The sequence below is a fragment of the Gambusia affinis genome, linkage group LG14, assembly GCF_019740435.1.
Source record: "Gambusia affinis linkage group LG14, SWU_Gaff_1.0, whole genome shotgun sequence".
NCBI classification, from domain to species: domain Eukaryota; kingdom Metazoa; phylum Chordata; class Actinopteri; order Cyprinodontiformes; family Poeciliidae; genus Gambusia; species Gambusia affinis.
Window position 1 is genome coordinate 4625043 of NC_057881.1, and position 23742 is coordinate 4648784.

The 23742-nt window shown below is 35.1% G+C and overlaps 1 protein-coding gene across 2 annotated transcripts in view; it reads right to left on the reverse strand.

The window, feature by feature from the left end:
• LOC122844132 (venom phosphodiesterase 2) overlaps positions 1-23742 on the reverse strand; it is a 41439-nt gene that overhangs the window by 16962 nt on the left and 735 nt on the right. For both annotated transcript variants that reach the window (XM_044139325.1, XM_044139324.1), the window contains exons 2-19: positions 22458-22545; positions 20968-21093; positions 19906-19966; positions 19371-19468; positions 18779-18858; positions 16678-16797; positions 16249-16358; positions 14146-14211; positions 13904-13976; positions 8699-8807; positions 6848-6970; positions 5447-5478; positions 5081-5208; positions 4791-4860; positions 4608-4695; positions 4271-4449; positions 916-961; positions 358-512 (exon numbers count right to left, since the gene is read on the reverse strand). In XM_044139325.1, the coding sequence (XP_043995260.1) occupies positions 358-512; positions 916-961; positions 4271-4449; positions 4608-4695; positions 4791-4860; positions 5081-5208; positions 5447-5478; positions 6848-6970; positions 8699-8807; positions 13904-13976; positions 14146-14211; positions 16249-16358; positions 16678-16797; positions 18779-18858; positions 19371-19468; positions 19906-19966; positions 20968-21093; positions 22458-22545 (1752 nt within the window). The remainder of the gene's footprint in view (positions 1-357; positions 513-915; positions 962-4270; positions 4450-4607; positions 4696-4790; positions 4861-5080; positions 5209-5446; positions 5479-6847; positions 6971-8698; positions 8808-13903; positions 13977-14145; positions 14212-16248; positions 16359-16677; positions 16798-18778; positions 18859-19370; positions 19469-19905; positions 19967-20967; positions 21094-22457; positions 22546-23742) is intronic.

Here is a 23742-nt window from a genome sequence, read left to right on the forward strand (position 1 = left end):
TCAAATCCCTTCAATTATTGATTTTAATAATAGTCAAATTTTGGACTTGAGAATAAGGGAATTATTTATCCATCTGCTAGTGAGGAGAAGGATATAGGGATGGATAATTTTCGGGAAAATGCAAATATGGGAGATGGATGCACACTGAGACAGAGGAGTAAAATATGGTAGTTTTCCAGCCAAAACGGGAGACTTTACAGGTATGCTTACACGATTCCCAAGAAAATAAATATAAAATTAGGCATCCAGATGAGATTTTGTTTAAATTAAGCATGCACTGGGTTTGAACCTTTAAAACTGTAGCATTTATTAGATTGTGTCTTTTCTGCCACTTTCCATGCTCACCAAAACACTCACAGGTTTGTCGATGGTGAATGAGCTCCAGAGTGGCATGAGGAGTTCATGGCTATAGCCGCTGATGAATCCTTCTTGGTGGAGGATGCAATAACTGCTGTCAGGCTGCAGCATTTGGGGACGACCAAACATCATGTGCTTCCTTTCTGAAGCAGATTCTAAAAGAGGGCAGATGCAAATTTTATGATTATTTGCCTGGTAAAACAAATGTTTGGACAGAAATTCTGATGAGTGATTGCTTAATTATTCCTCTTGCCAGAATTATTCCAAGAACATGTTTAATCTAACCTGGCAGCATTTTGTGAAAGTTGTAAAATTCCTAGTTCATATAAATAGAAGAAATGCGATTTTTAAGTGAATGTTATAATAATAATAATAATAATAATAATAATAATAATAATAATAATAATAATAATAATAATAATAATAATAATAATAATAATAATAATAATAATAATAATAATAATAATAAATGGGGTACTTATTTATTAAACACATACTAAGTGCTTAATTTTAATATTTACAGAATTGATTGAACAAAGACTTGTCAAAGCCACTTACTTTCCTCTAAAGTCAAGTTCAAGCGGCTGTTAAGTTCATGTTCAGTCTACAAATGGAAACATGATAAAGTTAGTTTAGTTTTAAACATTTCTCAGTTGCAGCACAATGTGAAAGATTTGACAACTATTACAGAAAGAAATGCAATGTTTTCACAACACAAAGAACACAAGTTGAAGATGTTCAGGGATAAGACATCTGTATGTTTGCAGGACAGTTTTACATATTCTCATTTTATCGTGCTAAATTTGACAAATAAAGAAAATACTGCTTACAGAGTGAATTGCATAATGTAAAATTGAAGCACTGAGGTTTTGATGAGCCAGCTGTTTTGGCAATGATGAAAGACAGAAGGTATTCCAAAGTGATTTTCCTTCTTTTCAGTTTTATCCAGTTGTGAACCATATAATTTCCATTTATTCTCTATAGAAGCTCTGTTTCTGACTCTGAAAGCCAAGATTCATTCAGTTATGACTAACTGTCCACAAAGTAGCTACTGTGTTATTGAGGGTTTAGTCAGTTCCACTGCCAGCTGTTTCCAGAAAAAGAGCTTTTTGTCTTAAAAGTATTACATTTATCTTAGATGCTGGAAATTGTAGGTGTATTTTCAGTCATTTGAATAAAAAGGAGAAAAAAATGTTAAACTCAAATGTTTGTAAATTACATGTAATCTGCATAAATTTCAATGGAATTGGTGAGACTGCCTTGAGTAATTGGGTTTCATTATGATATTTTAAATACTCCAGACCTTCCATGGAGTCATTATCAAAAGACTCCCACATAACCTGGATTTAGTTCCATCCAAACTTGTCATAGCTTTCTCAAAATAATTTCTACTTTATTTTACTATGATGTTTTAACAGATCACTGCTGTAATGTTGTACACAAGTCAGCAAGTACAAACAGTACATGTTGTTTTTCAGACATGTTCATTTAAGGACCTCATGATTCAGCAAAAGACCTTCAATATATGACAGAATGGAGCTACAGTCTGCATGAAAAATGTACAATATTGGAATATGAAATAATACAGTAGACCTATTATCCTAAGAGACATGAACTGGGTTTATGTCAGGTTTGAGAGATGAAGAAAGATGTGGAAGAAATTCATAACATCTTGAGGTGTGGTTGGAAAATTGCAGAGGCAAGCATTATTGCATCTTGAACCACTGTAGGGAGTCAGGGACATCTAGAGTTTCTTTTTCTGGTCAAGACTCACACTCCTTTGTTTGTTTTATCCTGTTACCATAGTTAAGTGCTTCATGACTCACGTGAATGTCTGAAAAGACTGATTGTATAGTTTTCCATGCATCGGGATATGTTGATGCAATGATTAATCATTGATGAATAAGTTACCTTCAGGATTGCCTTGATCAAAAAGCATCTCAAGACCCATCTATGCTGCCTTGAAAAGGAATTGCCACTGTGTTGATTTTTCACATGTTGTCATGTTACAGCCACACCATTTGAGGCCTTTTGTGTACTAGTGTGTGTCGGTCTATCACCCGCAGTTCACCCAGGGCACCAAACAGGCTAGGACTGCCGCTGGTTTGCATGTACTTCATTGTCTATTTGCAGATGATTTTCTACTTCTGAGAGATTTGCAAAGCTTGAGATATTGTTTTCTAGCTTAATCCTGCTTTCAACTTGTTTGTTCTTTTCCTTTATGATAGAATATGTTCAGATGTTTTCTTCACAAAGCATTTGATTCTAATTAGTGTTTTGTGTAATTAGTGTCATTTTTTTAAATAATTAGTGCCCACTAATTTGTGGACTCCTATAGGTATTGACTGTACTGGATTTTACTTAGGGATAAGAATCACCACACAGTAAAAATATTTTTTTGTCTCTTTTCTGGGGAACTATTGATGTATAACAAGCTCCTACAATTCTCTGGAAAGTTACTTGGAAGTTAGTTTTGTCTTATTTCAAAAGCATAAGATATTTGCACTTGAAACTAGACAAAAATACTTGGTGAGATATTGTGTTTTGAAGTGAAGGGACTGGAAGTGGATAATTTATATTAAATTATTTTTAATGTGTGTGATATACGTACTTTTTTCTTTATGGTCTTTGTTATTGGACATCCATATTGCATAGTTTTCACGTTTTTGCATTAAAACCTTTTGCACATGAACAATTACCTGAGATGTGGATTTGCCCTGGCCGACCAGGTGTGAAACAGATCAGGAAAGCTAAAAAGTTCAGGACATAGACTCTTGGTCGCACGAATGGAGGCAGAAGACAGAAACCGGAACAAAACAAGTGACGTGTCACCACGTGTCAGTGAGGTGTCAGTCAGCTGACACGTGGTGATACCCGCCCACCCCCGCAGCGGAAACTACAACTCCTGGAAAAGAATGCGCGTTTACGACTGCAGGGCAGACTTGACGTTTCCACCGTGCCGCTCTCCACTGTATTATGCAGGATCCAGAATTTCCGTGGAGGCTCACATGGAATGTTCAGCTGTTGAAGTTCATTCATTTAACACAGAATCCATAACGCAGCTTTTAGGGAGTGTTTTTGTTCTCCACAGTGAGAGGGAGACCACTGCATAGCTGTGGATTGCAGCGGGGTTGTTGTGCCGCAAAACCGTGTGAAGGAACGACAAGTTCCGTCTTCTCCGAAATAAGTCGTCCATATAATTGTTCATTTAAAAAGAACAATCTGTGTGATCCAGAGTGTCTTGCAATGTACACAGGGAACTTTACCCAAATGTGGATCTCCATTTACTACATGAGTGAGACCTGTCGCCAGTCTCTTCCCTGGGTGCAGAATGCAGGGTCCATTCTCAAAAGAACTTCCTGGCGTGACGATTACAGAGACCAGCTTAAGCACCTCAGAAATGAACCACATTTTTACATGAATTTTATTTGTTTAAAAGCAACATCACTGTGGATTGATTTAGATTCTATGCAGATTCAAAAATAGAAGAAATCTGTACCGTTTTTTCAAATAGTGTTTTTGGCATCTGTCTTACAGTTTGGATTATTTTAGTTTTTGAAAAGAAAAAAAAAATCAGTAAATAAAATTAAAACCAAACTGCCACTCATTGTAGCAACGATTTGTGAGACTACATATTTAACCATACAGGCGCATCAGAACACTAAAACAGAAGCAAGCCATTTTTTTTTTTTTTTTTTTGGTAAAATTAAAATGATGCCACAATTTCTTTAATCTGCTAATTGTTGTTTGCTAATGAAACATTTTGATTTGGCGTAATGTGAATTTACTTTTGTACAGTTAAATATTGTTTTGTTTTTAGATTTTCAAAAATGAAGAGAAATGTGTCCTTTTCTCTCACCTTAGACTAGCCGTGGGTAATTCCTATAACATGAAACCATGAAATGATACTCACCAGATGAGTATCATTGCATTTGCATCCCAGACCATCTTCAGGAGTTACACTGATGAACGGGCACTGAGTCGGTTCACTTTGCTCCGCAGGGTGAGTTGGGTTGTAAAATGTCTTGCTAAGAACATGGTTCATGCTTCCATGGGTCCCATTGTTGTCATATGGAGAGATCTCTAGCACGTCTGGGAATGTGGGAAAAAAAAAGAAAGAAAGTCTTTGGTGTTTCTTAGCTTTTCAAGACAATAATTTTTACAATAGCGTTTTACATTTTAGATTTAGAGTTAACATTTGGGCTTAATTTTATTGATCACATTTTTTCTTTCAGACATACAACACTCACCACACATTAAGTTGTAGAGTTCAATGTTAGCAAAGGGTTCAATTGTGGTGTTTTGCTGAAACTTTGGTCCATAGCTGAGAAACATTGCCTGTAAAGAAAGAAATACGTCAGTTCTTTTGTATTTGTTATGAATTGTAAGTCAGTTGGGCAGGTTTCCAAAATGGAGGAGAACTCTTTACTTACATGCATGCTCTCAACATCATTGTCATAGCCGTGATTCCCACCTGAGCAGAATGAAAGTGATTCTGAACGTCTGTGGGGAAAAAAATATTCTTTTACATTTCTGCTTCCATATAATGATAATTTGTTGTCAGAGAGTCGGAAACATTTTAAGTGATACGTAGTTAGAAAAGAAAAATGAAGAAAAACACTTAACAGAAGATTTGGACATAAAACGGATTCCTACACAAAAATGTAAGCAAAAATTATTTATTACAGACAGGATACACTAATTGCAAGTAATCAATGAATACCTCTCAAACAGCCATTTTGGCTCCACCAGGACAGTGACATCTTCAATACGTCGACTGTTAGCGTAGTGGAGCCGCTTTGGTAGGTTGGACTTCAAGTACGGTGTGATCTTCTGGTCTGGCTTCTTGCACTTAAATCACCAAAATCAAAAATACTGATTTTATAATAAATATCACTTTTTAAATAGATATTATTTGATAATTTCTTAAAACGTAACTTGACACTTAACGCATGGGAAGTAATTTTAAAAATGTTTGCATTTAAATGTGAACCTTAAAGTCCTAAACTAATCTGTCAGAAAAGTGATACTTTTCTCCACCCATGTATACAGTAATTATTCAGTAAGTATTGTTGATGTAAATACTTACACTCATATTAGCAACAAGTCCAGCAGAGTCCACTGTTGAGGAAGAAACATGTCAAGTCATTTCAGAATAATTATTACACTGAATAACAAGCTTCCAATTACTTTAAACTGCATTAGGAGCCAATCTGTACAGTACGTATCATAATATTTTACCACTAGTTATAGTTTTTTTGTAATAATTTTAATTTGTTGCACATTACCATTATTACCACAATAGTGCTTTTTTTTTTTTCTTTTTTGCATGGAGCCAGTTGTATAAAAGTCTTACAGTCAGGAACATGTGAAATCTGCAAATACTTTAGACCCCTTCCCAAAACATTTTAACTGCCTATTTTAATTGTTCAAATGCTAAATATACCTTAAAATGCTTGATGCACATAGTACCACAGCTATTAATATCAGTGGTGCTCCTATTCTCCACTCTTTGGGGTGCAACCAGTCAGCAGCAAGTAAAATTATGTTGCTTCTGGATTGGCTGCTTTGCAAACATCAGTCAATACTGTGTTAAGCTCCATTGTGCCCAAGTATTTCAGCTTGCCAAGAGAAATTTTCTGTAAAATTGGTTAGATATACTCTATGAATAAATAATTTGGAGTTAAAATCCATGTAAAAATCTATGAATACGTGTATTTGTGGATCTAGTATATTTATAATCAACATCCATATCGGCTATATATCCAGAGCTAGGTTATGACCTAAAACTCAACCTCACACCTACTATTTAGTTTTCATGAGAATAATGTAATGTCAATTCTAAAGACGTACTGTGGATCATGCTTATGCTAATCTTGTGTTACTGTAATATAATTTTCTTTTCTCTAGTATTCATTGCAATCAGTTTATAGTCCTCAAAAAGAGATAAAATTAGCTGCAATGTCTACATTTAGAGGGAGTCCAGTTTCGATTTACAGCAAATATTTCTCTACCCTTGAAGAAACATTGCTAATGTGTGGGCTTGGATTGTCATGTCTTCCTCTTGACATAAACACTTGCAAATTAAATTTCTTCCATGGAACATGAAAGGAGTGTTCCATGAAGGAGCGTGAACCAAATCTGAATTTCGTGAGAAGAGTGCCCAGAGTGTACCATCTCTTGATTGTGAATAATGGAGCTATCAAGGTCGTGGGCAGATTATATCCTATCTGTTACGTCCATGCTCTTGAATGGATTTCTTTGTTGCTCAAATGTATTGTGCAACTGTTAAGAGGTTGAAGATAATTCATCAAAGTTGAGATAATTTTGTGGTTTCCTCCCTCTGAAACCCAAACAGGCCCACACATTTTCCACAAAGTAACAGACAAACATCATCGTTCTTCCTGCACTGACACCTACTCAGTCATTGTGATGAGCAAGGCCTAAGGCATAATCTAATGATCTCTATAACAGTAACACATCTACTTACACACAAAGTCTGTATTCCTGGCTCTGATGCGTCCAAATGGCCCCTCGTTCACAAAATAATTACTGACATCTCCCACCAGCTCCTCCATCACCTCCTTTCTGTCACAGCTGATCTCCTCCATACCTGCAAAGCATTGGACTCTTGCAAGAAAGTGCATCACAGAACTACTGATATTTGCTAAAAACTAGAACACATTGCATCTAAAAAATAAGTGTAACTTAAAGGTCAATTTATTTATAAAAACCTAAGAGTCAAAAGCTGAAACACAATCACCTGGATTCATTACACACATTGATATATTTTAACTGCCTATTTCTATACATTTTTATGATTACAATTTACAGCTACTTATAACTCAAACACCAGTTCTCAGAATATTACATAACAGAGGGCCAAATATAAAAAAAATATTAATACAGACATGTCAGGTTATACTACACAATCAATTGAAATACTGGTGAGTGTACTGTTGCTCACCACTCCCTCATTGTCACCCTCTTAGAAAGGTGGACTCCAATACGACATTGCTAAAAAAGCTGGCTCTTTACAAAGCATGTATCTAAGCACCTTCCAAAGTTGAGTAGAATGTTGTTGGAAAAAAAAAATTCACAAGCAACAGGGATAAGTGGAGCCTCAAGATTTGGTGAAGCAGATTACGAGTTTTGCAGGGAGTTTGCTCTGGAGTCAGACTTTCCACAGAGACATCCGGGACATGAACTACTGTTGCTTTCCTTGTGTTTATCTAGTGCAGATGTCAGATAACTTCAGGCATCTCTTGCCAAGACTCTATATCATATTAGTTTCTGCATTTAATATTATTGTTGAAATAAAATAATATTTAAATGAGTCTACTACTTCCTGTTTGCACTTTTTAACATAAAAGGAAATAAATGGCATTTAGTGTTAAAGGCTGAAAGAACATAACATTGAGGTCTTCTGGTGCAGTTTTTCCCAGAACCCAACCTTTCAAATAAGAGCTTCTCTCAGCTATATAGCACAGTAATGCACTTAACAATGTCATGTGAGATGGATTGACACAACTGCAGTGCATTAAAGGATGCTGTATACACTTATCCATTAGTAAGCTAAGAACTTGGAAACAGACTGTAATCCAGCCACATGAACGCACAAGCAGGACGCCAGGCTGTCTGCACTTATCATCTTGAAGGTTTGTTTGTATCTCCTGAGCACTGAATATGAACACACAAGGTTTTGTCTGGTGGGAAAACAGCTTTAGCAGTTTTCTTAATTTAGTCATATTCCTGTTTGTGCTTTGACAACTTGAAGAAACTGGAGGCACAGCGTCAGACACACATGGAAAAGAGGAGAGTTTTACAGAAACTGTCTGATTAAAAGAAAGAAAAATATGAAATAGCTCTTGACTTGTCAGACATTGTCATATTTTCAGACTTTTGGTTCCTTCATTGTGTAACTTGGAAGGGAGCAGAACAAAAGAAAATGAAGGTTGCATTCAAACAAAAGAAATGCTATGGATTTATATTTCCTTAGAAGTTTGGCAGATTCATAACTAGGTTTTAAGACTCAACTGTGACTTCTCTTTAGTGTTCCTCAGAGATAGAAAATTCACAATTACAGCCAAACTATTTCTATGGCTCAAAACACTGACAGGGTCCACGGGAACTAAAGAGTAATCCTTCCATCCATCCATCCATTTTCTAACACCCTTGTCCCTAGTGGGGTCGAGAAGGGTGCTGGTGTCTATCTCCAGCTAACGTTCCGGGCGAGAGGTGGGGTACACCCTGGACAGGTCCCCAGTCTGTCGCATTAAAGAGTAATGTTCATCTGAAATAAAGCTCAATGCATCTTTTTGTGCAGCATGTTTTGAGTTACCATGATCAGCAACAACAATGATGTTGAGACAGCGATGCAGGTCAATTTGCTTGAGGCCATTCATGAGCTGACCCATTATTTTATCCACTCCCTGGATTGCTGTGCTTATCTGCAAAAGAACAAGGAAAACATTCGGAAAATTGACTTTTTTTCTGCAGAAAATGGCCTAAAATAATTAAATAATGTTAAAGGAGAACAGTTGGTCTAATACACAGGCAAAATTTTTGTTGGCTCCAAAACTAAATTTGCTTAAGTGATAATAATCCAGAGGAGATTGTGGAGTCATTTGTTGCTCACAAACATTCATAACCACCCATAAATATACTGACATTTGCAGACTTAAGAATTTTCACACACAATTGAGCAAAAGACATTCAACATTGCGTAAACTTCAAAAATGAATTTACATTTTTGAAGTTAAAGTTTTGTTGTATTTTTATATTATCTAATCAACAGTGAATTCATAATTGTAAATCCAATACTGGAAATTAAAAATGATTTAAGTTGCATAGTGTATAATCATTACACCTAATCAAGAAGAATGTATACATTTTGTTCTAGGTATAACTGATCATTTGGTTGTCTCCAAACTATAAGCAAGTTGGCAGATTTTCAATATGGTTGATGTTAGACATTTGGGAAGGCAGCCCAGAAGCTTATTGTTAGTCGGATTTATCTATTTTAAAACTAGTTTGTTGATCCTCTTCAGATCATTGTTGTGCGAGAATGCCAAATTGTGTCCCGGAGCAATCAAGAATCCACCAAAGTTCAACCTACTTTGAACTGGAAACTGATGGGAAATATGTCAATAACCAAATCTCCACAGTGAGGAAAATTTTAATTAAATGAAGTGAGAAGGTGCAAACAAAAAAGAAGTGAGTTCTCTAAAATTGATATGTTTGGGCTTGAGTAAAATTCAAAGCTAAACACATTGTCAGCCGGATGGAGGTGCTGATAGAAAAAAGAACTACCCCTCAACAGGTGGATGGGTAAAATATTAAAACAGTTACCTTAAAAAGATGAAAAATAATCCCAAACAACAAATCATAACTGGTTTCCTACCAATTTTATGCTAAACACCCTTGTGAACATTGTTAGACAGTCCATATAAACCTCATGAATGAGGTTTATATTCCAACCAGTTTATCTATATTTAAATCCAAAACCAATAGTGAAATGTAAAAGCTACAATTATTCCTGAAGTTTGTCAATTTCTAAGAAAAATATGTGGTTGAGGTGGAACGTGCATTTATTCAAAGTGCCTAAATTGTTGACATGGTGACTGAACATAAACTGCTCACTGGTGCTGTAATACCCCACCCTTATCCCTAAAAGAGAGAAACAACAGTAGAGGGGGAAAGATGACTACATAATCCACAATAATTCCACTGTTGAACTATCTAATGGATGAGGAAATTTATACTGTTTAAGACTTGGGAAATTACAAATATTTAAAATATTCAATTCCAGTCTTGGTTGTGCAGACTTCAAACTTCCCCTGAGTAATCTGCAGTTTGTTTTTTTTATGAAACATGTCTCCGTTTTTCTTATCAAAAATGAAACACAGCCAGAGGAATTGCCCGTTTTCCTCCCGCTGTCATCTGCTTTATGGACACTGGTTTTGTAGAAACAGGATGTTCATGTTTTATCAGCTGGTAGTCATCTCCTGCCAAAGCACACAGATGACAAACTTTCAGTTTGAGTCTTTAATATGTTGCTTCTCAGTGTAGATCTCACTTCTTTGATGATTAAGGGGAAAGGAATTGTTATGTTCCTGCAGTGGCTCTGAAACAGACTCTTGATAGAAGATGGAGACAGTCTTATTAACAATTAACAATTGGTCACTTTCATTTAGTTGCTTTGGTATCAGGATAATGCTTTCAGCTCCTCTCACCATCTTCTGCAGGGCTTTTTTATTGAATATGGCTGAAAAATCTGTTTCTTTTTTGTAAACACTTGACATAGAATCATAATTATTATATTACTGCTAGAGACTTTGGCTTAGCCATTCCCACTTATCTAATCAGTGTGACTTATTTACATAAGTGGGTTCCTAGTTTATAATGTAAAATTTATCATAATTTCTATTAAGTTTCATAATTCAGCTTGCATGCCCCACATTGAGTTGATTGTATATTTTTAACTTCATTGATTCATTGTAAAATGTGACAATGACCATCAAGAGTTGATTGAAAATGTTCTTCAAAATACTAGTTATACCTCTGAGCATCCTCTTTATGAAACTGTTGGGAACTAGAACAATACTTTGAAGAAGCTTAAATAATGAGTTACCACAACATTTCATTTCCCTGTAACTTCAAACTGGAAAGAGAATTATTAAAATAATATTTGTAAATAATTTTAAGCAAAATAACCTTTGCAGGTGGCATGTTCTGTTTCTTTTTTTTTTTTTTTTCTTGAAATGTCTGATAATGTAGTGACTTGTCCCCACAACTCACTTGCTTGGTGTTTGGCAATCAGGTTATAAAATCTTCTCATTCTTCTCCTGCAGACAGTTACGTTATCTCCAGAATTGACATTTCGACATGCTGTGTAGGTGGTGCAGATGCCACTCTTTGAATGGCTGTAGATTGTTGTCAAGCTTTTATCTTCATGGCAATGAAAATTCAACAGTATCATAATCCAACAGTAGGGAGACAGTGTTTATTGAAATTTCTAGGAGGCTGACAATTGTGGTTACCATTACTTTATGAAAATATTTGAGGTGTTGCTGTGGTCAAAATGATACCAATATCTCAAAAGAAATGGAACAAAGCTCCAAAAGGTAACAGCTTTTCTGTCTATATACAAAAATGCATCAAGAATCTTCTGTTCCAAAATAAAAAAAAAAAAATGAAATAAATTGTAAAGTCTGTTGTCAATCTACAAAGTGAGAAAAAAGGAAAAAAAACAAAAAAAAAAAATTCTTTTAAAAGTCTAACATCTGGAATTTGTCAACAAAAAGTCTGGAAAATGAGTTACATCACCACTCCATTAACTTCATTTTATGAAATTGACCAATTTTAAAGATGAGAGAAAAGGTTTGCCCAGCAATGACAACTGTTCTGCATTTCACAATTACTTCAGCATTCCTTAGTTTTCCTCAGAAACAGTATGCTTGATATCACCCAAAATGTTTTCCTTTGGATGAAGATCTTGGGATTGGATTAACAATTGGTCACTTTCATTTAGTTGCTTTGGTATCAGGATAATGCTTTCCTAATTACATGTTTGGGGTAACTGTCTGCTTATATACCACATTTCATTGTATTTCTTCTTCAACATAATGTTAACTTGACCTCTTCAAATATTTTAATGGAGTGGAAATAGGTCTAAGAAACATCATTGTATAAGAAAACATTCCCATAGGAAATACCTAAGCCACCATGCTTTATAGAGTTCTGTGGCATAAACTGATTGAGGGTCAGCTGTAAAACTCAGTCTATAAGATGTGCCACTATATCTCTTTGCACCAATCAATGTGTTCTTTGGTATATCGCAACCTTGACCTTTGCCAATATTATTAGTTATGGATGTACTCTGAATATCACAGCATACATGGGTAGCAGATGGCATTCCTTGATCATATTGCAAATTATTTTTGGTTCAGTCTTGAACTTTTTTGGGTTTTCTTTGATCCATTTGAATAGTAGTTGTCTGTATTCTTCCACATTTGGTTTTGATTTCCAATTTGGGATACTACATTTAGCCTGTTTCTGTTTCAGTTTACTGAGATGCAGATTGTTTTCCTTCCTCTGAATGACTCACTTTAGTTTATCAAAGCCACCTCCATCCTCGCTTCGAATCTCAAGTCCAAAGTTTGCATCTACATGAGAGTGGCTTTCTAAATGCTTTTAACTTTACAACCTTATATACTAAATGTCAAATTATGCTGTCAAAAACATAGCTCATAAACAGCAATGGACCGCTAAGAGTAAACAGCAAATGAGCTCATTGTTTCCATGAATGCTACTCTGCTGAAAACCAAATGTAGGCTAAATGGAAAATGTGAATGGCACAAAATACTGTCAAATATTGAGTATACTTTTTTTTTTTTTTTTTTTTGCTCACCTGTGTGGTCATTCTGTATGTCATCTAAATGGATTCCTACCAACTTTCTGAAGAGGCAATTAAATTGAGCTTTAAGACTTCAACAGTTTTTCCTGCAGGAAATTAAATTCATTTGACTTTTTTTGCATAATGAGCTGAGGAAGAAAGGTCTTGATGGCAACTCTAAGTAAAGGTTTTGCAACGATAGAAAGAATTAACTCTGAAGCCAAAATAGAGATGGGCTTAGATCCTTACAGGGAAAGCAATTAGTTTGCTAGTGCCTAAGACTGAATGGATGTTTAGAAATGTTTGGCAGGAGTTCAAGGTGAGCTTCTGAGTGAGCTACCCATTAGATAATGGTGGGTGACTTGGACCTGATGGAGTTAAAAAGTTTGAGGATTCAACATACAGCTGGACTGGAATAGGCTTCTTATGCACTGTGACCGGAAGTGGTTAGTTTTAGTTGTTCCCCTAACCTGTTAATTATTTAATTTCACTTAATTCCTAAAACTTTCTGCAAGTTTGCACCCACAGACATAAACAATCTATTTCTACAGCAGTTTAATTTGGAAGTGGAGTAACAGAATATATCACTTGAATATAATTTATGGAAATGAGTATTTGATCCCCTACGGCCCATATAATTGTCACTTATTGTAAATAATCTGTTGTTTTTATAATCCTCAATTACATTGGCACATTTTGTATGTTATTTAACTTAATCTACCCAGTTGCCCATTCCTTTGGAGAAGGAGAAGTGCCCTATTTTTAATAATTGCATAGTTTATGTTGAAAATTTACAATTACTGTACAGTATGTTGTTCTTTTAAAAAATATATTTAATTCTAACCTTGGATTAATTGCCTGTCATTTGCTGCTGTTGCACCAGAAGTTCTGTTCTATTCTAATCTATAAATGGACTTTACACTTTACTTACTGTGCAATAAAAATCTTTTACCCTTTCATAATCAGTTACGATAGGTTGCATTAAAGAAATAATGATGATAAAATTGTTTGTGAATGATTGTGGATAAGGAGAATTGGAGATATCAGACAGTGCATTGATGAGAAGCTTTAAAAAGGCATGCAGGTCATCTAAGATTATCTGATTCTTTTGCTTGCTTATTGTCTGACAATAAACTGAAATGGCATTACCTTTGCACTGACGGGACCAAAGCTGTGCCCGGATTTATCAGGTTCCTCCAGATAGAGTGTGTAGAAATCAGGCCTGAGGGACAGTTTTTGATATTAAAATTAGAAATCTGATGATAATTTCAAAAAACAGTAATCTAAGAGTGATAATCTGAAAATAAACTCTACTGTAACATAAAATCTAATAATTTCACTTTGATAACTTAAGTGATAATCTGGAAGTAAATATCACTCCTGATACTAACCTTTCATTATCTGGCAGCTGCAGCCACTTCAGAATTGTAAATACTCTTTCTTCAAAAGGCACACCTCTGAAAAAGAAAGATCACGTATTAGAGCAATTTATTACCAACAATAATTTATACCAGAAGTTTGAGGTTTCCATGTTTTATTAGTGACTTCTTCTTACTCAGGCTCATCAATAAACTCGAAAGCAAGTAATATTATTTATTATTTGCAGAACTACGCTGGATGTAACTGGTTTTCAGTTTTACTATATGATTGGATTGTTCTGAAAGGAGTTGATTTGATCTGAATCAAAGTTAAACTGTACAAAATGCATATAAATGGAACCAGTTTGTCTTTGTCTTGAGGTTTTAATTATCTTATTCAGTGACCTTTAATAAAAAATTTTTCTGGTAATAGTCTTCATACTGCTTTGTTTATGTTTCCCCAGAACTTTGCTTTTTCTTTTCACCTAATCTTAGCTGAGTCATTCCAACTGTTGAACTTCTTCAGTATAAACTGCTGTCAGTAGTTCTGTTTCCAGAACTTGTGTTTTTTAAATTGCATGCCAAATACCTTCTCCCCACATTCATTGCTCACAGACACCTAAACAAATTGTGGTTCTGAATATTACCGTGAGCTCTTCTGTTATAAAGACCATTTGGTTGTTTAAATATTTTTGTCCATTGGTTCAAAATGTGAATGTCACTTTGAACCACAACTACCTCATTAATGTAGGTTTGGCTTCCAACCATGGCCTTGTGTTATTACCCAACACCAACAGGAACATCTTGTTCTGAACCAGTGGAGTATGGCTCAAATGTCAAGTTCTCCTAAAGCTGGTTTATGAGAGTATTTGTGTTAATTCCTTCTGTCTGTATAAACAGAAAATCTGCTTTTTAGCTGAATACATGGGTCGTGATGTATGATCTGAAAAATAAAATGACTTAGAACTCTGAACTGTTCTTGAAATACACTGGAGCCATTTACAGTGACTTGCAAAAGTAGTCACATCTCTTGAATTGTTGGAAATGTTGCCATAGGCATTACTGTGTTCTCTTTGTTTCTTGTGAAAACAAAAATCATCACAAAGTAGAATTTAATTAAAAGCATAGTCTTGAAGCAGACATTTTTGCCCAGCTCTTTCTGTGAGATAGTTCAAGACTGGATTCGATCTGAACAGCAGATTTCAAGGCTTACCACTGAACGTCAATTGCATAAGCATCGACTTTGACTGGACCATGCCCAAGTGTTGTAGAGAGGCTATAAAGGCACATGGAGACCACAAACACTACTGAGCCTCGTTTTGACTTGTCTGGAGGAGTTTTCAACAAAGTCAGATCAGTCTTTCACTTTTATTTTGAGTGTGATTCTATATCCAGACAACCATTTTATAATAATTTTGATTTACATTGATCTTTTTTATGTTATTTTGTTCTCAATGCATTTCACTATGAAACAAATAAAGCATATAGGGTTTGTTATTTTAGTTTTATCTATTTTTGAGCAGTACCCAGCCTTAATTAACACATTTAAAATATTTAAACCTTTAACTTTATTAAGTTTCGGTCAAATGGTAAAGAAAAAGTTTGTTCTGTGCATAACAGAAAAAGTTCAATTACAATAATGTTTGTAGCCTCAAAACACTTTTTAAAACCCTCTTTAAATGTTTGGCATTATAAGCAGTACACTCCATCCAGGTTTCTGTAAAAATACCCCTAATATACTACACTTTCCATCGGTTTTGATCCAGAAAATGTCAGTCCTATCTTACTTGGGAAAAAAATCTACCATGCATTGACGTCAAAAAACTTAAGAAAACCAAAGGCATGAATGTAATGTAAATAACCGCTATTGGTGTAACAAATTACACTGATATTAGATTTTCCAAAGGCCAATCTGTTAAGACGTAAGCTAATCTGTCAACATCTGTTGATCCATTGAGGCTTCAGACATTCCCACGCAATGACGAAACCTCATCCTGACTCTGCCGTACAGTAAGGCTCAGAGAGATAAAATCCTCTTTTGCTTCTTTACAGAAATTATGACCGGGCTGATTGTGTTTGATATGGCTGTCTACAGCTTTTCGGGCTGTATTTTAGTACACGGCATCTGCATCTTACCCATCATAAGGCTTGTAGACGTCAGGGAAACTTCCGTTGATTTTGACATCCGATCCTGGCCAGAAAAAGGTCCCAGATTTCAGACCTTGATGTGTAGCTGTGTTCCAAATCTGTTGAGAGAAATAGGACACAATATTTTACTGAAATCTGAAGAAATAATTTTTACAAATCCAATTTCTACAACAGTTTTTCATTTTGATAATAACAAGCCAGAGGAAAACTTTTCCCCAGCCTTTTCTTTGCATCTTCTGTTTCTGCTTGCTATTCTGAATATCTCGATGTAAGATTATAATTAAAGGAAAACTATGTGAACATACACTAGTGGAAAACAATAAAGACATAAGTTTTAATTGGAACAAAACAAAAAAGAAAAATAATAATTCAATAAAAGCCAAACTCTGAGCCTGAGTTAGTATTAGAAGGACTCACAGGTTGTCCAAGGTACCAGGCTGGGTTGTTTTTCTCATCATTGCCCAGGCTGAACGAGGCATTAAACACTGGATCATACATATTGTTGTCAATCAGACCGTTGGACTCTGGGTACAAACCCTGAACATGAAATGAGGGTAATATGAGAAACAGAATGAGAAATATAAAATTCTGTCCAATATTTTCTTAAATACCAACTGCATAAATAAATGCTGAACTCCTGCCAATAAATGTTAGTCATGGCTTAATGACTTACACAAACAGCATCTACTATTGTGTTTTAGCATTGCTACAATACACTCATGACTTATTCTTGTCATCATCGGTTAAATCATGGGTGTGCAAGTAAAGAATGCAGTCTATCAAGGAGTTGAAAAACTGTGAAAGGGATACCACGGGATTCCCTTGCGTGGGTTTGGAAAAACAGTTTCCATGAGATTGCCTGGAATTTTCTGACTCAGAACTTAGAAAGTTCAGCAAAGTTCAATCAAGATCCAGGAAAAGTTAGAAAACTGAAAAGTAATGGTATTACCTCTATCTAAAGAGCAACATAACCCCTGTGACACAGAAACATAAAACCAGAACCCTGAGTAACATATTTAGAAAGTTTATCAGCAAAAACAAGTTGATTTGGGGTTAGGTGCACATTAGCCTTCTAAAGCAGTGGAACAAACATGTCCTTATTAGTCCTTCTGCATGTGTCTTAATCTCAACATAAAAAATATGTTTTGTGAAGACTTCAGAAGTCTGTGAGAGAGTTTATGTTACAAAACAGCATCATGAAGATCAAGGAATAGGAAGACAGCATACCCATCAGCAGGGGCACTGTATGGGGGAGAAGTTATGACAATCTAAGGGCCCTTGACCAATAGGGGGCCCTCCACAATTTATTTATTTATTTATTGTTCATAGAAATAAAATAAAAAAATTTGGGGCCCTGTCAATTACAAAATTAATCATATTGTATTTTCAAAGATTGGTTTTAGCAGCTAAAATTTAATGTTCCCACTCCCAGACCAAAAAACTTTGACTGTTGCTTGTGGGGAGAGACATTTTAATAAGCTAAAACTTGGAGAAAAATTTAAGCAACCTAATAGCATACTGTATGCAGACTCTTGATTGTAAAATTCATGAGCAGTAAATATTGTGCCAGTTATCAGTATTGGACCAAAGAAAGCTAGGCAGTTGCAAGCCTTTAAAATTGTGATGCTTTTGATGGGTCAGATAGACTCAAGGAATTGTAACAGCAGCTGTGTGGGGGGGCCCAATTAAATGTTTTGTGAGGGGGCCCAAGATTCCTGGCAGCGCCCCTGCCCATCAGGAATACAGTTGTAAAGAAATTTAAAGCAGGCATACTTTATTTAAAAAGTCTAGCTTTGCATTTCTCATTGAAAACTGTTTGATGAAGCTTAAATCAGGTGAATAAAAGATTTTTATAGTTTATTGCCACAAGTCATGTAGGAAAAACAGCAAAGTGGAAGAAAGTGCTCTAGTCAATTGTTGAAAACCTACAATAGTTTTTTTTTTTTTTAATTATTATTCCCAGTTATGTATTATTCAATATTGGTCTTAATGTCAAAATATAACATTTTATATACACTTTTAAAAAATGTTCATGGTTTTTGTTTTCAGTTGTGTGACTAAATCTGCCATAATCATTAACCCTAGTCACTGATAAGAGTGTTGGTTTATATCTATGCTTAAGTCATACCGCAATCTTTCCTTGCATATCCTAATCACTACATTTAGGAAAATACATATAAATGTGCAAGTAAAAAATGCAGTTTGGTGAGATGTTGTTGAACTAGAATCTAGAAAATATCCAGGATTTTCTTTACTCAGAGCAGAGATATTTCAACTGACTAGAATATAACATATTGAACATATCCAAGTAATTTTGCATTAAATATTGTGATCTAAAAGGTGTTTTATAAACACTTTACCTTTTACATGAGAATATAAAATCCTTTAAACAGGTTATTATGGATGTAATTTAGTAATTTGAGTAGTTTTTATTCCCAATCATATACAAAGTTCAGGCCTTTAGACATGCACAGAAATTTGTTTGTAGGTTTGTTAGTGCAGTTTTATGAGTCATTACCGTAACAATTGTGTAGTGATTAGGAAAAGTCTTGCTTGGAAATGCTGCCTGCATGTAGGGAGTTGATGTTCCACAGCTTCCTGAAGATGACAGGCAGAATTTAATAATGTGGAGGCATGTTATTCAGTCAAAGTCTTCCTTGGAATAAGGGAACCAGTTTGTGCGTCAGTATGTTCATGTGAGATCACATGTCGTCACTGGATGGAAACAGATCAACAATTATCAAAAGTATTGAAAATGTAATCCAATTAAAAATTACCCAATTGCTCCCAAAGGGAAATTAAATGTTGTAACTCATGAATTCAGGCTCCTCAAAGGGTCATTTTAGATAAAATGCATGAATGAACTTGTTAGTCACTATGACTTCATGAGAAATTTAATAGGAAATCCTGTTATCTCTTGCAGGGTTAAAACCAACTTTCTTGATCATTGTTTACAATCAGAATCAACATTACTGGCAGTAAGAGGAAGTGCTGTGAATTTTTAAGTTTTTCAGGTCAGGATATTTAAAGGACTGCTTCATTAGACGAAAATGTATGTAATTTTCTCGTTGTATATAATCAGAACACATAATATTATGCTTGATATTAACTGAGTTTGTCCAAGACAGGAATCAGATCACTCCATGTCTGCAGGTATTCAGCTCTCAGTCCATCCAGAGACACCAGCAGCAGTGGCTGTCGCTTGAAGCTATGAGAAAACAAAAGAAAAAAAGATAATACTGAATAGCAGGAGAAGAGATACTTCATTTAATTATTAACATAAACCAACTAATAAGATGCAAAGCTGCTGGCATCCAACATGAGAGAGGGCTATAAGCAAACATGCATGCAACATCTACTTAACACTTGCATGGAGTATTGAGCCAAAGCCATAAAAGCTTTGGCCCAAGCAGCATTTTATAACCATATTCTTGCACAAAATCTTTGAAAATATTTGGCTGTGGTGATGTAATGGCTTTGACTGTGTAAATATCTCATTACAAAACTGGTAAAAGAACAATCAATGTTATTGCATGTACAAAGGCATGATGGAACCATTTCATATCAGAAATACACATTTAAATGAAACATTTAACTTTTGAGAAAATCCAAGTTAAACTACTTAACTGTTGTGTAACAGCTTACCCTTCAGGACATTTGGGAGCTGACAAGTCATCACATTGGTCCTCAACCCACTCTGTTTCTCCTACAGCAAATAGGAAAACATGAACAGCACTGAAGAGAGGCTGTATTTTATATGGAACTGTTTCCTGTTGAACCTTTTGTAAGTTCTGCAAAAGTGTCAATAAATGGGTTTCTGGCAGATCATTACATCAACCTAGAAGACCACTCAGCTGTTTCATTGTTTTCTGGAAGGTACTGTGCCTTGTAAACTCGCTTGTGTCCAAGTTTAACATCAGAAATGCACCCTCACACATTTATTTTCACAGTGACACCATCTCAGCATTCTCATAAAATCCCACAAAAGAGGACTGGATGTAAGAAATGCATTTACCTTTGCTCATTTCAGAGATGATGACCCAACTTTGAGAGTTCAACTAGAGTTGCACTTAAGTTGTAGAAATAAAATTTGAAAGTCGATTCAGAATTGTATGCTATACTAATAAGACTTGACTTGGATTTTAAAAAATAACTTATGAACATTTCAAGCTCCTGTGGAGACACATTTTGACTTCTTTATGAGAAACTGACATATATGTGAACACAGAAATTCTCAAGCCAGGCCTATCCTGGTGTATGAAGAGTTGGAAGTTGTTAAATCTCTCAAATTTACACATTTCACCTATTCACTGTGAGCTTCAGAAGATTCAAAAGGCCAAGTGAATTTCTGATTCTATAAGTTTCACAGTATTCAATGTGGCTCCAGAACCTGGACTAAATGATAATTTATGATTTAACAAGAGGGCGAGAGGGAAATAGCATTTTCACATGACATCAGATTGGTTTGGGTACTTGGATAAATTTTATTCCTATGGTAAATTATTCCAAATGATTTGAAAATAGATTAATACAGTATTTGAAGTTAATTTGGTAACACTTTATTTGACTGGGTGTTCATAAAACTGACATGACACTGTCATAAATATGACATAACATCTGTCATCTGTATGAAGGGATTACTTTTTGCAGCATTAGCAGCGTTTTGGCCTAATATAAAATCACATTGCGTCATTCCAGATTTCTTACCATGACAAATGTGTTTGTAGTTAGAGCAGCAATCTCCTGCAGACAGACAATCATTGTCGCAGTGACATTTTCTCTCTGCCAGCCTCTTTTCACCACAGCGTTTTCTTGAACATTCCCACTGTTGGGCTGAAAGGAACAGCATACTTACATACACTGCACACTAAGACAAAAGTAAAATGTAGAGAAGACTATCATTGTGCTCTTTTGCAGGCAGAAACATTGGATGTGTCCTAGCATTTAATTCTGCATTTTACTCTTTCAGTGGTGCTCTGAACTTCATCAATTCACAGTAAATGTTTGAGTAAAATCAGTGAAGCTGTCTTTCTTGGAGCCATGCAGATGTCATAGTAATCATGGCAACAATTGTTTGTGGAGTTACAGTTTGTATCACATCTGCAGCCTGGGACTTCATTGTCAAAAGGTTCAAAGTATCTGTTCTTGGGGAGGTACTGAAAGAAACAGATGTTATTATTCAGTTAATCTCCAATGAATATGTTTAATAAAGAGGGAAGCTGTTGATTAATTAAAATGCAAATCGCACTATGTCATTGTTATTTTAAGTTAAAAGAAAATAAGCAGTAAAGGAAGATAGCACATCTTCCCCAAATATGTTTTTCTTCCTTACTTTTCTTCCTTATTTCCAAATATGTATGTCATGACATCAGAAAATTGCTGATTTTATGTTGTGTCAGTTCAGTATTTGATTATACTTTACAGTTTTCTTAATTTGCTTTTAGTTAATTTCATGATTACATTATTTTCAATGTTTTTAAGGAATTGCCATTGTTTTTATTATGAAGTTAACAGAAGGAACTGGAATTTGTTTCTCAATTTTACCATTGTGCAAAATGCTTTTTTTGTTTTGTTTGTTTTTTTCAAAATAAATTAGCTTGATTACTGGGGCATACTTGGTTTTGCATCACATTGTCATGGCACAAAGAATAGCTCAAAGTGACAGTTGGTAATTTGATGCAGTTTCAGTGACATTACTCTCAAGTGAGAGTGAGAGTTCCAATTAGACACCCAATGCAAAACATTTCTTCTTCCCTGGCAATGTATAGGAGGTGGTAACCAGAACAATGAAAGTTACACTTTTGACTTGGTCAAACAAGAAATGTTTCTTGAAAGAACTGGTTTATCGCTAAAGACTGTAATTCCTTTATCATGAGTAAGTATCTTTATGTCTATGAATCACATTGTTGAAAAGACTTGATGTGTAACAAATTGAAGTCACCATTAGCCTGAGCTAAACAAAACTCGTCTGACTCATTTTGAGTCACTCATGTCAGGCTTAAACTTTGCTGAAAGATTGTAAATAGACAATTTACAAATGTATGTAGTTGCTAAACAAAATTGAAAGGCCCTGCTGCCTCCACAAACACCTGACTCGTCAGTGTTTGGTTCCATGAAGTGGCTAGGCATGTAGCAACACGTCTGGTTTCTGGAATGTAGACGTGCAACAGAATACGCCTGGATGTTTCTGGCATTACCTTCATCTTTATCTTTCTGCACACCCAGTCCAAGACCCAGTCCAAGACCAAGGATTAACGTTACGATTGCTGCAGCCAAGACCCCAATCTGTCAAACACAAGCTCACATTTTAGTTCAGCTTGAGCTTAAATGTCAGCCATAGGCAGTCTGGTTCACATGAACATACTGATGACATGGAAAGAAACATTAAAGAGTAATATAGCCATCTATCTCTGATAAAATTCCTGTCATATCACTGCTGCAGGGCACAGTTAACTGCTTCCACTCAGGAACTATAAATATGACTCCACTTAAAACAATTCAAATATTACTATATTTGAACTGGGTAGCAAAGGCCTAAATAATATTTATGAATGAATTTTTATGGGTCATTACTCCTTTATTACTGGTGCATTGGACTTGCTCAAAATTAATTTCACTAATTCAGCTCAAAAAAGAAAATTCCATTAAAAACAGAGTATCCTTATTTTGAGTATATGTTTCTGTTGATTTCTAGTGATTATGGTTTACAGCTAATTAAAGCCAAAATACTTTTAATATATTGAACATCATTGAATAATTCTGAAAAAGAAATGCTATGTCCAAGTTATGACCTACAAAATAAAAAGGTAAGACTTCTGATTTGACAATTGACCAGCACACAGTTACACCATCTATAAGAGGACAGTCTATAAAACACAGTTGCCAAGAAAGTTGCCTTTTCATAGAGGGTACTATCAAAAGCATACTATAAAGAAGTGGATTGGAAGGATTTACTTTATCTGAAATCAAACAAAAATGTTAACGTATTTTCATGAGGATTAGATACTAGAACAAATGCAGATCATCTGGATGCAACCCTGGCTTCCTTGACCACTTGGAGTCACAGACAGATTACCTTTATGTCATATTATAAGGAAGTAATTCAGGCAAAAGATGTCCTGACCAAGTGTACCTGCTCAATGCTGAAAAAAAATGTGTGTACTCATACTCATCAAAACAAACACCAATAAACCCTTGAAATAAACCTACTATTTTAATTCCCATTATTTGCTGGAAATAATTTGTTGAAATAAAGTACATTTGTGATTCTATTCTAATTTATTAAGATGCAGATGAGTATTAATAATAAATATTTTACAGCATTGTTCTGAATATTGGTGAAAAATTCAAAAATATGCAGGCTATTCTTCTGAATAAGAATTGGGACGCAGACATTTCAAAATCTTTTTGACAGTCTTTTTAGCCTCAATAAACAAACATTGTTACTTGTTGTAATTCAAGGTTTTGAAATCTTAGGGTTTA